This window comes from Alosa alosa, chromosome 17 (genome assembly GCF_017589495.1).
Source record: "Alosa alosa isolate M-15738 ecotype Scorff River chromosome 17, AALO_Geno_1.1, whole genome shotgun sequence".
NCBI lineage: Eukaryota > Metazoa > Chordata > Actinopteri > Clupeiformes > Clupeidae > Alosa > Alosa alosa.
In genome coordinates this window covers 24,823,329-24,839,984 of record NC_063205.1, presented here as the reverse complement: position 1 = coordinate 24,839,984, position 16,656 = coordinate 24,823,329, and the positions used below count along the sequence as shown (strand labels likewise).

Genomic DNA, 16,656 nt, shown 5'->3' with positions numbered 1-16,656 from the left:
ATCAGTGAGTGGGATGGGCAATCAAGGGGCTTGTCATAATAAATTTATAATAGGTTATAATAACACTGATGTCAGAGACTTTATTCTCCGTATTATAAATCAGTATAGCATCAAAATGAGTTTGAAGAAAGGGGAGGCTTTGTTGTTTGTTGCAGTAAAACTACAGGGTGCTCATCAAAATGGGTCTAGGTCAGTGTTTCTCAAACTTTTTCAGACGTAGGACCACTTAACCAATAAAAAAGAAACACATATTGAATATGGCAAACAACTCATCTATATTATATTTTACCACGTCTGCTCACGGACCACTTGGGATAGCTTGCGGACCACCAGTGGTCCCCGGATCACACTTTGAGAAACACTGGTCTAGGTCATCAATGACAAAATTAATTGAAGCTCCAGAATGAAAAATACTGACTACATGCCATCTTCATACAGGAGGGCCTCAATTCCTTTGTTTATTCATTGGTAAAAGAGCTCTATTGTGTTGTTTTCATGCTGCCCCTGCAGGGGGGCGCTAACGGCGAGGCTACTGCTAGCCCTGATGTGTGAGCCGGACCCTCAGGCCTCGGACTCAGCGGAGATGGAGCACAGCACAAACAAACGCACAGAGGTGAGTGAGGAGGACAGGACTGTGTAGACCGAAGGGTGGTGTGCTGTTCAGAGTTGTTTTGTTATTTTCTATACCTGCACAGGTTTGTGCTAAAAAGTTTCCATTTATGTAGTGATGATTTCACTTTCACTTTCCATAGGGTTGTTATGGTTACACTGGTTACACTTTATCTAAATTATCAACAAACTACCTGATGATTCTCTGTTTATTGGTGGTTTTATTTATTACCATTTAATGGCTTTATTTTATTTATTTATTTCATTTTTCTGCTTTGTCAGTGTATCTGGCTCACTCTGGTTGTGTATCATCTCTATCTCTTTCAGATGCAGATCTTGCAGGCTGAGTATCTCGCTGTGGCTGCTGCTCTGCTCTTTGAGATCATAGTGCTTTGTCAAGAGGTAGGGAATCTCACTATTCCCACTATTACAAACACACACACACACACACACACACACACACACATATGCTGTGCTGTAAACAAACAAATGCATCATATCATCAAGAAGAACTAATTAAATTGGTGTTACACTTTTTGTCACTTCAGCCTTCTTCTCAAAGTCCTATACTGTATGCTTGGGCCTTATATATATGACTTTTGTTTGACTTTTTGGTCTTTTTATACTCATTGTTGCACTGTTCTTTTTTGTCCCTAAAGGCTAGCCGTACACCAAGCATGGAACACTTCCTGACTGTTGGCTGGGTGTTGAAAACTCTAAAGCCTCAGCCTTCCACTGTAAGCCAAAGTGTAGTGCTGTGTCTCTTCCTGTCTCTCTAAGTCTCTCTCTTATCCTAATGCGTAACCTCCTATCTTGTATCTGACCCTTTCCTGATGTATAACCATGCGTGTAGTAGATGTCTCATCTCACACAAACGTGTTTGTCTTAGCTAATCCTGATCTTTACTGTACTGTAACACCATCCGGCCTGGAGGATCAGTTGTGTAATATGGATTGATGGTAGCTCTGCAGGAGGGAAACTCTATAGGCTCAGAATTACGTTTACACAACCAGATATGTGACAGAGAGCAGGGGATCCAACACACTAGCGCTCAATCCATGCCACAGATTCCACCTACAGCATTTAGATTCATTCATATAGAAACCTTAAGGGTTTTATCTTCTGGCATTTTTGGCACAATGTTACCAACAATGTTGGACTGTTTTATTGCCTCTTACATTGCCATTACATTGCATGTGCATCTATCAAGAGATAGGGTCTATTCTGATTACTTCTCTCTCTCTCTCTCTCTCTCTATCCATCTTTATTCTCTTTCTTTTCCACAGGTCCACTTTGTGGGCTACCAGACGCATCAGGTGGTTCTGGCTCTGTCCAGTTCCCAGGCCACTCTGAGCCCGTCCCAGGCGGTTCTGCTCTACCAGCGCTGCCGGGTGCTCGTGGCCTGCCTTCAGTACAGCCGCATCCTGAGCGAGTTTATCAGGTCCGAGTTCAGAGAGGAGTTCAGGTGAGCCACTGGAGGACTCACTCACACACACACACACACACACACACACACACACTGGAACAAGTTTAAGTGTATGCATCTAATGTTGAAACTGGATCCTTAAATATTTTTAAGTTAGTTTAAGTAATTGACTTTTCTCAAGTACCATATGTCACAGATCCCTTTTTATTGTTTTAATGTTGCGTCTCTACTCTCTTTTCTCCTCCTTCTCATCACCTCCTCTTTCTTCCTCTCTCCACTCCTCCCATCTCCTCCTGTCTTCTCCTCTCCTCTCTTCTCCTTTTCACTCGTCTCCCATTTTCCTCACTCCTCTCCTCTTCTCCTTTCCTCTCCTTCTCATCACCTCATCTTTCCTCTCCACTCCTTTCCTCTCCTCTTCTTTTCCTATCCTCTTATCTCCTCTTGTCTCCCCTCACCTCTTCTTCTCCCCCCCCGTTCTCCTCTCCTCTCATCTTATGGGGCAGCTGTGGCCTACTGGTTAGGACTTCGGACTTGCAACTGGAGGGTTGCTGGTTTGAACCCCGACCAGTAGGCACGGCTGAAGTGCCCTTGACCAAGGCACCTAACCCCTCACTGCTCCCCGAGCGCCGCTGTAGCAGGCAGCTCACTGCGTCAGGATTAGTGTTGTTCACTGTGTGCTGAGTGTGTTTCACGGATTGGGATAAATGCAAATTTCCCTCATGGGATCAAAAGAGTATATATACTTATATATACTTACACTTCATCTCCTCCTCCCCTCTCATCTGTAGGTACTATGTAAAAGCATCAGGGTTTGTGGAGAAGTTGCCTCCCCACTACCCCATCAGTCTACCAGCCCAGCGCCTTCTCTCACAGCTCCACTCATTGGTGCTTCGACAGCCCTAAACTGAGCCCTGATTGGCTCAGCACCCACCTCAACACCACTGCTATTGGCTAACTGACTCCGGCCTATAGGTCACAAGCCACACACCTCTTGTCTTTCATTCCAGGAATTCAGTGCATTCCAGTGTCACACAGTGACTATGACAGTCTGCTAGCAGTGTGTGAGTTTGTGTTCCACGTCCCACCTGAAGAACACACATGTGCACATGTAGTGAAAGACGTCTGCTTGGACTATTGAACGGATAAAGAATGTGCTGAAATAATCACACACACACACACACACACACACACACACACACACACACACACACACACACACACACACACACACACATACATACACACACACACACAGGCGTACAAATAAAATCATAGAAGGACTCTCCAGACATGTGCAGCAAGTGGTTTGCACATTCATTGACCACAGATCTTTTGTTTGTATGTTTACATTATATGCTTGTGAATGTAAATTAATGTCTATGCAGGACTTACTCTTATTACAGTAACATCAAAGTGTCTTCATTTGAGTGAATTTAGGCATGTCTATCTCGTAAAGGTTAAAGTTTGGTGTCTTACTAAGTCGAAGAGCCCATGCCTGTCCCCCATTTGATTCCACAGCTGTGTTTGCGTGTGTGTGTGTGTGTGAAAGAGAGAGAGTGTGTGTTTATATGTGTGTGTACACAAAGAAAATGTATTTTTGTACTTGGGTTGTGTTGATGGAATCTATTCTCTGAGAGATTATGCAGAGATAAATGTTCAGGGGATGAGTGAAATTCATGAAATCTATGTTGCACGTAATCTATGTGTGGTTTTCATGTAATTTAGTAAGTTATACTTTTTCAATAATACTGTCGTTTATTAAGGGTATAAACTACAGTCAGCAGTGCTAATTAAAAATTATTCAGATGGTTCTCTCCTCGTGTTTGTGCAGCTAGCATGAAGATAAGTGCCCAGGAAATAAAATAAAAAAATACTAAATAGCATTATAAAATCTTTGTAATAAGGGAAATATAATGCATAAAAGCATTTTCTGAAGTGCTTCCAAGTCATGATTATCCTACTCTAGGATTGCACAATAAAACATGAAGCAGTAATAATCTGTCTATCAAACCAATACATCCAATAGTACAGTACATCCATGGTTCTGTGTTAGAACAGATTATAGGGGTATTTTATGTTAAACTGTGGAACTGCACTCAATAACTATTTGATATATCCTCAGACTGACATAGATGACATATAGATGTATTTATGAAGTGTTCATCAATTAAATTAACTAGAACTGAACCTCATCAACTGTTGGCTCTGTAGTATTGGTACCTGATGATGTATTCCTGAATCCTGTTCATTTTCAAGTGTTTCTGATTGTGATCCCCCCCCCCCCCTCTCTCTCTCTGTGAGTTGATCAATAAAACAGAAACTCTATGGTGCTCAGTCTCAAATAAAGATACAGAGCAACAATGGACAGTTGGCTGGAGGCAGTCAAAGAAGTGACGCATGTTATACCCTGGATCTGCAAAGGTTGACCTACAATGATCCTTACAACATGTACTGCCAGAAATCTGAATGCACAACCAAAGAACCAAAGCAACAACAACAGAATCACTAACAAAGCAACCTTAGCGTGTAAAAACATCAACAGAGTAGCCTTGTGAACATTTCAATGCGGTTATCAAGCAGGTATCCAAGAAGGTGTCCTTATCGCTGTTTCATTGAATTAGGCCCTATGGCACTTCAAGGTGACTTAGCAGTGGTATCTGGTATCCTGGATCCACCTCCTCCACACTAATGATGCCAACAAATTCTTTGGTCATTCCTCTTCGTTGCTGTGGCCGTTTATGATCCAGTCAGCAACATTAACAAGACAAAATGCAAACCCTTGATGAGGGCAGCAACAAACACCAACAAATGCTTTGGCCGTTCCTCTTTGTTGCTGTATAGGTGTTTATAATTCAATCAGATTCAGCAACATAACAAGACATAATGCAGGCCCTTACGGGGCACAAATACCACAGAAACACAGGAACAATTCCACATATCTCTGTGTCGGTTACAATATGAGTAACGAACTAGTAGTCTGTGAGCGCTTCAGCCATGGGTGAAAAGTGTGAAGAATTAATTAATGTCCACACACTGAAGTAGCTGCCAATATTTAATTGGACTAAAAAACGGCAATGTTTCAACCCATGGGAATAGTGCAGTGGAGGAGACCAATCTCTTTGCCACCATGCTTGAAAACCTTATGGGATTCATAGGCTAATTATAGGTTTAGAAACAGTGGCCTATATTTATGACCGCCGCTCCGCTCGAGAATCATCTTTGGTCCAAACTGCACGAAATTGGAAGTGTAGGATCATTATGACACCCTCTGAATGCATGCCAAGTTTCGTGGAATTCCGCTCATGGGGGGGCCACACAATAAATTAATTTATGTTACTATACACCAACTGGCCTGTAGGTGGCCGGAGACAGTTTTCTGTGAATATCTCGAGAACTGTAGGGCCTAGGAAGGTCCACCTTTTTTTTGTATGTTGGTCTTAAGGGGGCATGTCAACCCATCCCATTACCACTTATTTCATGTATAGCGCCACCTAGTTAAAAATTAAAAAGCCAAACATTAGGTGTTTTCATCACAATATCTCTGGCTGACATGGTCAAAACTGCACGAAATTGAAAGTGTAGGATCATTATGACACCCTCCGAATGCATGCAAAGTTTTGTGAACTTTCGTTCATGGGGGGCCTTACAATAAAATAATTTATGTGTACATTTAGTGACCGTACACCAACAAGGATTCCCGGGACACTGAAAGACTGGGGTACACAAAACTTGGTGGGCATGTAACCCCACATGGATAGCATGGAACCATAATTTTTCATTTTGATCTGTAGCCCCCCCTCTGGACTGGACCCCTGAAAGGAGGGTAGGGCAGACACAGTTTTCTGTGAATATCTTGAGAACCGTAGGGCCTAGGATGACCAATTTTTTCCGTATGTTTGCCTCATATAGGCCTTTCAGCGTGATTTATTTTTGTGGAAAAAATGTGCTGGACTGGGCAGCGGTCATATTTTGTACCGCTCTGCGGTACATCTAGTTGTATTCAGAATCTGTAGATTTCATAGATGCTCCATTCATAATGCAACATTTTACAATGGACTCCTTTTTTCACATTTTATTTTTTTCTCTATAAATGTACAATTAAAACATTGTACAATTTCGTTGAAAAAAATGCCTATTTATCTTTTATCACACGTCCCTTGTAGATTGCATCCCATACAGTCTGTTGCATCCTTAGAGTAGGCTAGGCCTATTGCTTGCATTCAGTTTTTAAAGAAAGAGGAACATCCTCTGAAACGGAACAGTATTCCGGGGACCATTTTTAATGAAGGACCGGAAAAAGCGTGGTGTTACAGAAGAGTTGTCCATCGCGACTCTGCATGTAAGCATGTAAGTGGTAGTAATATTATGTTATTCATTGGTGTTATGAACAGAAATGTAATTAAAGTTGCACCCAAATTATGTTAGATATTTGTACTGCATACCAAACGCATTAATTAGATCATCAATGGCTGCATTTTACACGTTACATATCAAGATGTTGCCTTGGTAGCTAGTTGGCTAAAGTATTGTGTTTGCCTGTTAACAGCCTTCACCCTTTTGCACTTGCTGATTAGGTCATTTAACCAGAATTAGTTCTCCTTTTCTTAATGTTCGTCTCATTTACCTAATGTTTGATAGGCGAATGCCTCTGAATGATGACCCTGCATAGGTTATTCTGTATCAGAAATGAATTAATGGTCTGCACTTACTTCATTTTTTTTTGGTCATAGTGTTAAACGGTTAGCCTAATAGTAAAATGGATAATGATTGTTTTTATTTATGTTTATAGTCAGGAGCTGTACGAAGTCAGTCCTCTCAAAAAAATGTTCCGAAGCGCATCAGTTCAGGTACGACCCCAATCACATAGAAGCTAACCTTGGATTATCTTTCAGACTGTGCAGTAGAATTTGTCAAGTGTTAAACTTCTGGAAATTAAGCCTACCATCCTTGTCTATTCCAGACTTTTTAATTGTGGCCGTCTTTTTGTATAGCCTATTGAGTAGACTGAATATAATGAATGATCTATGATTATAAATCCATTTATTTATTTGGATAAAGCATCTGCTAAATTATTAAATCTAAAACAAATGTAAAAAATGCAATGCCTCTTTTTGCTCTTGCCCTTTTTTGCAGATATTTAGACAGTTTGTCCGGCACCAGGTGACAGATGCTAGCCTCATATTAGAGCGATGTGAGTAGTCTACACATTTAATGTGTGTGAGTGTGATTGCACAATTAACATCATGAATCCCTTGAATTATTCTCATCTGCAATTGGAGGACTATGAAATGCTAATTTATCTGCCAGAATCCACTTAATCATAAACACACTTGCATAGTAGAAACCAGCTTCCCAGCATTGTATTGAACAATGGTGTTGAATTGAATGTTCTGTATTTTGGCAGTTATCAACCCTTGATGTTTTCAATCCGATATAGCGTCACACCGATGTGACTGGAATGTTGGGAAATGAAAGTTTTAAAGAATATCAGGGTTCCATTGTATTCAACATGGAATTTTAGAACCTTACATTGTTGCAGTTGTTTGAATGTTCAAAACTCCCTTTAAGGGGTTAATTCGTCACCGCTCCCCTTTCTCTCTCAGCCATAAATAAGGTGCAGTTACTAGGGCGGGTGGGGCAGGACCCCGTCATGAGACAGGTGGAGGGCCGGAACCCCGTCACCATCTTCTCCATGGCGACGAACGAGATGTGGCGCTCTGGGGAAGGAGCAAACACAGACACAGGCAAGAGATCAAAACAGTGATCACCCACATGTTGCATATGAGTGAGACTGAGTGCAAATCCATTCGTCCGTTGACCTTCACCTGTCAGAATTGTCATTTATAGATAATTGTTTGAGCCCTTACAAACATAGCTGCTGTTTTTGGACTGAAATTACAGTGCACTGGAGTTACAGTGATATTTTAATTGGCCGTAAAGTGGAGTACTATGTACTAATATAAGAGCAATATAGTTTTTTTCATGTCCAAAATATGGCATTTCCTGATTATTTTCCTCCAAAACTGCAGTTTTGATACTGAGTACTATTTTGATACTACCTTGTTACATGAAGTCATTCAGTTTTTTTGTCAGGGGGATTATGGTGTACTTCCATTTCATGCCAGTGGGTAAAATATATTTTTTCAGCTGTGCTATGACCTGATCAGAGGTCCAAAAGAAAACTGCTTTGAATTTGTCACCCATTATGCAGCTTACACTGTAGCGTAGTGAACGTTTTTGTGTGTCTGATATCTTACTAAAGAGAGAGGCGTCATTTTGAGAACTGATAAACTTCTGGAGAATGGCAAAAAGCCATGATGAAAACAGCAGACAATGTTAAATATTAGGAAATGCCACAAATGTGCCATATGGCTTAAGTTCCACCTTGCAAAACAAAACTACTTCCTGTGCAAATCACTGGGACACATTAGTTATTTTCAGAAGATTATTTATTGTAACCAAGTTCCTCTTCCTTTTCCAGGTGACATCAGCCAGAAAACCACGTGGCATCGGATCTCTGTGTTCAAGCCAGGCTTGAGAGATGTGGCCTACCAGTATGTGAAGAAAGGGTCAGTATGTGTCTAAAGCAGTTGTTGTTGTTGTTCTGCTATTTCTTGGCCACATGACAAAAGAGCACAGTATACACACTTAGCATCTTGTCAAATCTCTTTTATTATGGAAAGCGGCATTAAGTGTTAATGGTGATCAGATCACTTTAAGTGTTGATTATACACCCTTTGAATTCTGAGTACTGTCTGTAAAGACCATCATAACATGTAAGGTTGCTAAATTGACTGTGGTACTTGAATTCACAATCCTCTGTGGAAAGAGAGCATTGAATGCTACACGACAGTTGACCTACAGCCTATAGCTAAAAGGGAACAGTAGGCTAATTGGTGTAACCCACTTCCAGTGAATTATGCTAAGCTAGGCTAATGGTGTCAGAATAGGTTATTGCACGCACAGAGAAGTGAAGTGTATGTATCCTCTCATCATTTGTGGGTCGGGACCCAAAAGTGGATTGCGGAACCGTTCGGGTTGGGTCTCGGAGCTTGTGGTTGTGGGCAATTCCGCGCAAAACTGTCACATCCATAACGCCAAAACACAATGCCATGGTATTTAGTTGGCGTTATGGATGTGACAGTTTTGCATGAAATTGCCCTTAAATTGCTTTTTTTATTTATATATTATTTGTTTTTTTATTCCTCGTTTTTATTTGTCAGTCATTGCCATGGACATAGAAAATGTTTTTGTGACCGGTCATGTTAGACATAATTTTAGCGGTAAACGCAAGTATGACCCTGTGTATTTGAAGCAAGATATGGATTCACTTAAATTGAGGACAAAATGGGGCAGAAACCCCAGTGTGTGGTGTGCAGCGAATTGCTGGCACATGAGAGCATGAAACCATCAAAACTAAAATGCCACATGGAAACAAAGCACCCCTGTCAAAGACAAACCTGAGTACTTTGAAAGGTAAAATCAGGAGTCGAATACTTCACAAACGTAATGGCAAACATCAGCATGTTCCAAACAAGTGTCTTACCATGTAGCTCACCTTATCCGTTGGCTTGAGCGCTAAACAAATATATGGGTAGCTACTTAATGAGATGAAAAACCATGGGTCCCAAAGCCAGACCAGTTAAGAACCACTGATGTAAAGTAGTTGCCTTGTGTATGAAATGCGCTCGTGGCGTTCTGGTTAGGGCTTCGGGCTTGGAACTGAAGGGTTGTCGGTTCGATCCCCGGCCAGTGGGAACGGCTGAAGTGCCCTTGAGCAAGGCACCTAATCCCTCACTGCTCCCCGAGCGCCGCTGTAGCAAGGCAGCTTAATGCTCCGGGTTAGTTGCTTTACCTCACTGTCTGTTCACTGTGTGCTCTGTGTGTTCACTAATTCATGGATGGGATAAATGCAGAGACCAAATTCCTTGTATACGCAAGTATACTTGGCCTAAAAACCTGATTTACATTTGCATTAGCTCATTTTCCAAAAAGGTGTCGTGTTCCTTTAACTGATTAATGAATTCACCCCTCCTAAAAGTAATTGGAAGCCCTCAAATGACCCAACCACATTTCCTGTTCTCCTGTTACCTCGTGCGTTGCACTTGTCCCATACTGTCTTGTTGTGTGTGTGGTCTCAGGTCACGTGTGCTGGTGGAGGGCAAACTGGATTATGGAGAATATGTGGACAAAAACAACGTCAGACGCCAGGCCACCACTATCATTGCAGGTAAGCTCCTCTGGCAAGCTAACAAATAAAGAGTAAGAAATATTAGCTATGGCATGTATAGCTTAATGTGTGTGTACATGGATGAAATTACATTGGCATGTAATTGATTTCATTACCCCAACAAAGAACTATAGGAATAGTATTTTGGGACAATTTTTATAGTAATCTTACAAGAACACTATAGTTTATTGGAGTCTTATAGTATATTGAGACATATAGATGTACTGTAGCAAGAATATTATAGAGGTATTGCAGATAGTATATACTGTATATATAGTATTACTATAGTTCTTTGTCATAAAGGTAAGGGCATTTTACATAAAAAAAAAATTCATTGTTTACAATAGCCACGTTTACATGGACAGTTTTTTTTTTTCATTCCGATTAAACTATTCCGATTGAAAATATTGTGCTGTCTGTTTACATGGGGTACGTTCTATTCCAATCAGGTGCTCTCAAGCGCTTTAAAATCTTTGATCGGAATAGCTGTTGTTGCCTACTTTTTGTTGAGAAGATAGAGCAGCCAATCCGATTGACCGTATACATGGCTGTTAAATCAGAATCGGAGAGGAATACCTCTCTCATTCTGATTAAAATGAGATAAGATTCAACTTTATTGTCATTGTACAGAGAACAAGTACTAAGACAACGAAATGCAGTTTGCATCTAACCAGAAGTGCAGAAAAGTGCAATGTGATATACATAGACAGGTGGTGCATAGACAGGACAAGATATAGTGCAGTGTAGACAGTAGTACTGTATACAGTTGGTTTATAGGAGGTGGTTTACAGTACCGGTAATATAAATTAAATATAAATATGTGCAGTGTATTAACAGTAATAGTGGGGCTGTTAAGCTCTTAAAATAGATAGATAGATAGATACTTTATTGATCCTCAAGGGGATCAAATAGGGACGATCTTGCTTTTTATGAAAGAAGCATGAAACGTTCAGGGTTTGTTCTTAATGACCTAAGCTTTGATTTAAGATCTGGAGGCATTCTCAGTTTGACCTCTGAGGTCAGATAGAGGTCACTGACCTCTGTAATATGTTGTGACGCTACAGGTGAATGGGGAGAAAAAAATAATAATAGATATCACCATGAAACTTTCTCAGTTGATTACTCATGTTAAGCTAAGAAAAAAATGTATTGAAAGTTTTTTATATATTTAATGTTTAAATATGCAAATTAGGCCTTATCTCATAAAAATGCGCTAATTTGTATACATTTTAAAAAACAAAATTAGATATTCTGATAAAGTCAGGCTCAAAATATTTGTTTAATTTTGTTGTCATATGAGATGGGGAAAATAATTACTGAGGGTTTATGGACATCTACTTCTATTATCCTGTAATTCACCTGTACCACTGTGATGTGAAATTTCTAGGTCTGAAATTAGAAATGGGTGTATCTTAGGATCTAAATGTGATAGAAATGTAAACTAAATATGTTTTTCCATGTTTCTGGGCATGAGGAACTTATTTATAACATTGATAGCACTCTAAGAGGTCAACATCATTAAGTGCAGTGAAGATCACTGGCAAAACATCTACTTCTGTTATCCTGCATATATATAGCAGGGTATTTAGTTGGGGGGGGCAATAATAATAAAAACAGCAGGGGAAGGGTGACATGAACACTTCGAGCAAATCGGCCAATCAGAGATTCGAAACAAACGAGAGACCAACATGTCACAATGCTGTGGCATTGTGTCAATGGCTGTGATGCAACATCTGCATTCTGTGGCCGTGGTAAAAAGACTGCCTGGGATACATGGCATGTATATCCAGAAGTTACAGAGGCTTTCCATAAAATGTTGCATATGCCACAAGAGCTGAGTGATCTTTCCTTGTCTCAACTAGAACGTTTTGTGGTGCTGATCTACAGGGTTCCCACGGTCATGGAATTTCTGGAATTTTATGGAATTTTAGAAAGTCTATTCCAAACATAGAAAGTCAGGGAATTTGATCATTTTTGGAGCACAGTCATGGAATATCAGGGAATTTTGTTGTAGCAGTTTAAAATATACTTGCCAAAATACATTAATACAAATACATTTCCAGGCAGAATTGGTGTATATCTAGTTATTAGCTGTATGGCTTCTTTAAGTAGCCCTCTGTTTATTTAATGCCTCATCTCCTGCTCTAAAAACGATTCTTGACCTCTATGCGGGTACTCTGAAATCATTGGTCGCTATATTGTACTATTCATTATATAGTAAGTCATGGAAATTCAGGTTTTTTGTCAGGGAAAGTCAGAGAAAAGTCATGGAATTTTACATTTGACTTAGATCTAGGGTTCCCACTCTTTGACAGAACAAGTGCATGCTTAGAGGTCAATGAGGCAAGGAAACAACTTTTTATCCAGAGGTCAAGATCCCTGGAAAACATCCCCCCTACACAAGCTGCTTTGAGGCAACGCATCAGAAGAGCAATGCACCAGGCTAACATAATATGGAACCTTGTCTTGGTTCCTAGCCCACAGTTACCAAGTCCATACAGATGCAGGCTGGCAGCCACGTTGGACAACACTCCCTGAGGCATCACAGGAATGCTATGAGCTTGTGCACTGTGGTTGTAAAAAGGGTTGTACCGGGCACTGTAAATGCAAAAAGGCAGCATTAATGTGCACAGCACTCTGTGCTGGTGATTGCAGTGACTAAAGCTGTTTTGTAGGCCTTTTTCTTACCCCTAAAAGCTAAGGCCTCTACAACAACTTTCACTGTACTATTTTAGAATGCTGATATGTTACCTGTTCAATGTTACATTGGGGATTTGTGATAGGAGTTCAAGTTGTGACTTTTTGATAGGAGCTCAAGTTCAAGCAGGGCTACATTTTTGTCATGTCCATATTTATATGGAATTGTTTGGTGAAATGATACATTTTGTACTTGGATTTGCCCAGTCATTGGATCTTGTGCCAGTGATCTTCACTGCACGTAATGATGTTGACCTCTTAGAGTGCTATCAATGCTATAAATAAGTTCCTCATGTCCAGAAACATGGAAAAACATATTTAGTTTATATGTCTATCACATTTAGATCCTAAGATACACCCATTTCTAATTTCGGGCCTTGAAATTTCATATCACAGTGGTACAGGTGAATTAGTAGTAGATGTCCGTAAACCCCTCAGTAATTTTTTTTTCCCCATCTCATATGACAACAAAATGAAAAAATATGTTTAGCCTAGGGTTGGGAGATGTCCCCTAAATTGGCATTTGACGATTAAACATTGTGATGGACGATGATTTCGTCGGGGGGGGGTAGTAAACACTAATTACCATATTATTATTATTACCATATGTCTGTACAGAAATACATTTATAATTTTCTACATAAAAAAAAAAATATATATTATATAGGCTATATGGCCTGATGAAAGTGGACAGCTAAGAGAGACATACTGACCAGGCTACCGAAGTTGTGTGGAAGATCTGCTCCAAGAAAATCGTTGTGAAAGACGGATAGACAATCAATCTGAACACTTGCGTGTGCACCAACCAGCGGAATATTACACATTGCCAGCCTTCGCTGGGCCTAGCAAAAAAGCTACTTAAGACTACTATCGTGGTCACTCATTTAAAATCTTCAGTAGTACGCTATGCAGCATCCCACGTTATCAGGCTACCGTCTATGCTGACTATAAGGCGGTGGGAAGTGAAAGTAAAGGGCTGCGATCGCGCAGTCCAGGCTATAGGAGGGCGAAGTAAAAAAAACTTTTACAAATAACGAATCCCGATTAGGCCTACCACTCTGTTGTTGTCTGGGACTTTTGCTAAATGCATGAAATACAAGCCTTACAGTGAAAGACGGACAGGCTACCTTCTGATCCTATCATTAACGAAAGAAATGGTTTATTTTAACACAGAGGAGAAGGACGCATTTGGCGCTCGCTGTAGCCTCGCAAAAATATTTGAGCGCTAGAATGTCCTAGTCATAGCCTAACAATAATAATTCAATAGGACTATTTTCTGCTAAAACATTAGGCTACATATTTTACGTCCAATGTAGGCTATAGGCCTGCGAGACCTGTAGGCTACAAAAAGACAATTACATATTCACGTCACAGTCAGGAATTAGACGGTAGACTAATACGTGATAACTGTTTGGCTGACAGCCAAGTAGGCTCAATTTCATTTCCAGGGAAAGGTTTTTTTAATGTTTTAGCCTGTTACAGCAGCAACTAGTGACTGGCATGTGGGGGCGTGGCATCACGATGGTTGCTTCCCATCGTGATGTCTGTCAACCATCACGATGGACGATGATATCGTCCATCGGCACAACCCTAGTTGAGCCTGGCTTTATCAGACAATCTGATTTTGTTTTCTAAAAAGAATGCAAATTAGCACATTTTTAATGAGATAAGGCCTAATTTGCATATTTAAACATTAAAATATAAAAAACTTTCAATACATTTTTTTCTTAGTTTAACATGAGTAATCAACTGAGAAAGTTTCATGGTGATATCTATTATTATTATTTTTTTCCCCATTCACCTGTAGCGTCACAACATATTACAGAGGTCAATGACCTCTATCTGACCTCAGAGGTCAAACTGAGAATGCCTCCAGATCTTAAATCAAAGCTTAGGTCATCAAGAACAAACCCTGAAAGTTTCATGCTTCTTTCATAAAAAGCAAGATCGTTGAGCTTAACAGCCCCACTATAACCTTATAAGAACAGAATAAATATGGCTATGTAGTATGAACAACATGTACAGAATACAGATATCTGCAGCGTAGAAGCAGAATAATATTGATATATCCAGTGTATTAACAGAATATATTATAAGAAAAACAGAATAGCCTAAATATGGATATTCAGTATGAACCATAGAGACAGATGTACAGTATGCACACGCACAGCTATGTGCTGTGTGGTAACAGTACCATTGCAGTGCAGAAACGTTAACATCAGTAAAATTCTGATTGGATCAGGCATTTTTATTCTGATTGAGAGGTGTTTATTTGAGAATTGTTATTCCAATTGAACCGTTATTCCATTTCTAATCGGATTAAAAAGTGTCCATGTAAGCGTGGCTATTGCTTGCTAATGTTTGATTTACCCCCCGTATACATGGCTGAACTCTGTTTCTCTCTCTACCCCTCTCTCTCCACAGATAACATTGTATTTTTAAGTGACAATGTCCGAGACAGAATGTGAAGTTAATCTCTTTGTTGGAGGGATGTAAACCATCAGAAGACCTTTTTTTTCCATGTCATGTTATTTTCTTGTAGAAGTTTAGTGCCTGAAGTCCTTGGAGCTGTGATGGTTTCAAGATTGTAACTTTAACATGCCCCCTGTTCACCAACAGGGGGTGCCAACATACAGCACCATGGCCTCGAACACATCTGCCACAGTATTGACACACCAAAGTACAGTTGGTCTGACCATATTTTGTTTGGATCATGTGAACATGTCAGCATTTTCAATGATTATTGTTCTTGTCAAGATCCAGCACAAACCAGAATTAGGAATTCCGCCCTGGTCTGACTCACTAGCTGCCCCGGTGTCTCTGAATGATAAGTTATAGAGCTTTTGTTAACACTGGGAAATCAGATTCCCCCTTTTTCTAATGTACGAGATGTTATCCAAATGCAGCAATGTGTTGTAGTAGGTCTTGAGAATCCTACAGGTTGTTTTTTGGCTAGCAATCCTCCATGAGGATCCAATCGCTTTCTAAAAGTAAATTTCATAGGCTGTGCTCATAGACAACTTTAACATCAAACTGACTAGATGTCTTCTTGAGTTATCCTCAGAATCTTTCGGTTATGTTTCTCAACCGTTGGTTTCAACACCTGGTGGGGGGTTGTTTTGCATGGTTTTGCTTTTCAGACATGTGAATATGGATGTGTTAACTGAAATAGCAAAGACCGGCCGTTTCTGCGAAATCTGATTTATATTCATTCATGCATTTCATGTTAGACACAGTTTCTACTGACCATGTTAAACCAAGTCCTTGTATGTATTATGTGAAAAATATATATCCCCTTTTTCCAATTATCTGTGGGTCCATGTGCCTTTTTTCTGTAAGAGAAAAGTTATTTAATGTAACATTCTTTGATGCATGATGTGAACCTGAAGACTTGATGGTTTTTGTCACATGGACATGATATTGCATCAGTCTTAGGATGGATCTATATTTCATATAAAATTTAGTCTCCATTCAAGTGTGTGTGTTTAGCATGTGCAGCTGGACCTAACATTTTTGAGTGCAGACTTTGGATTCTCCTCCATTTAGATTTAGTTTTAAGTATTATTTGAAGTAGTGAGCCACTTCTGGAAGCCTCTGTTTTGAAGGAGGTTGTATAAGGCGGGCACTGTCAGTTTAGTAGTCTTGTCTCAACTCAGTTTGTTGAAAGTTATGGATGAGTTCGTCCCTATTGGGC

The 16,656-nt window shown here is 40.0% G+C and overlaps 2 protein-coding genes across 2 annotated transcripts in view; both read left to right on the top strand.

Moving 5' to 3' along the window:
* c17h12orf56 (chromosome 17 C12orf56 homolog) overlaps positions 1-3,846 on the top strand; it is a 33,166-nt gene extending 29,320 nt beyond the window's left edge. The window contains exons 8-13 of the mRNA XM_048267317.1: positions 1-4; positions 511-613; positions 937-1,011; positions 1,269-1,346; positions 1,896-2,074; positions 2,824-3,846. The exon at positions 1-4 is cut by the window's left edge and continues 86 nt beyond it. Coding sequence (XP_048123274.1) covers positions 1-4; positions 511-613; positions 937-1,011; positions 1,269-1,346; positions 1,896-2,074; positions 2,824-2,938 — 554 coding nt within the window. The 3' untranslated portion in view covers positions 2,939-3,846. The remainder of the gene's footprint in view (positions 5-510; positions 614-936; positions 1,012-1,268; positions 1,347-1,895; positions 2,075-2,823) is intronic.
* A 2,461-nt stretch (positions 3,847-6,307) lies between these two features.
* ssbp1 (single-stranded DNA binding protein 1) lies at positions 6,308-16,270 on the top strand. Its single transcript, XM_048268182.1, has 7 exons — positions 6,308-6,382; positions 6,825-6,882; positions 7,169-7,226; positions 7,639-7,779; positions 8,517-8,604; positions 10,177-10,265; positions 15,387-16,270. Exons 1-7 carry the CDS (start codon positions 6,318-6,320, stop codon positions 15,428-15,430), a joined length of 543 nt encoding a protein of 180 aa, XP_048124139.1. The 5' UTR covers positions 6,308-6,317; the 3' UTR covers positions 15,431-16,270.
* The last annotated feature ends 386 nt before the right edge of the window (positions 16,271-16,656 follow it).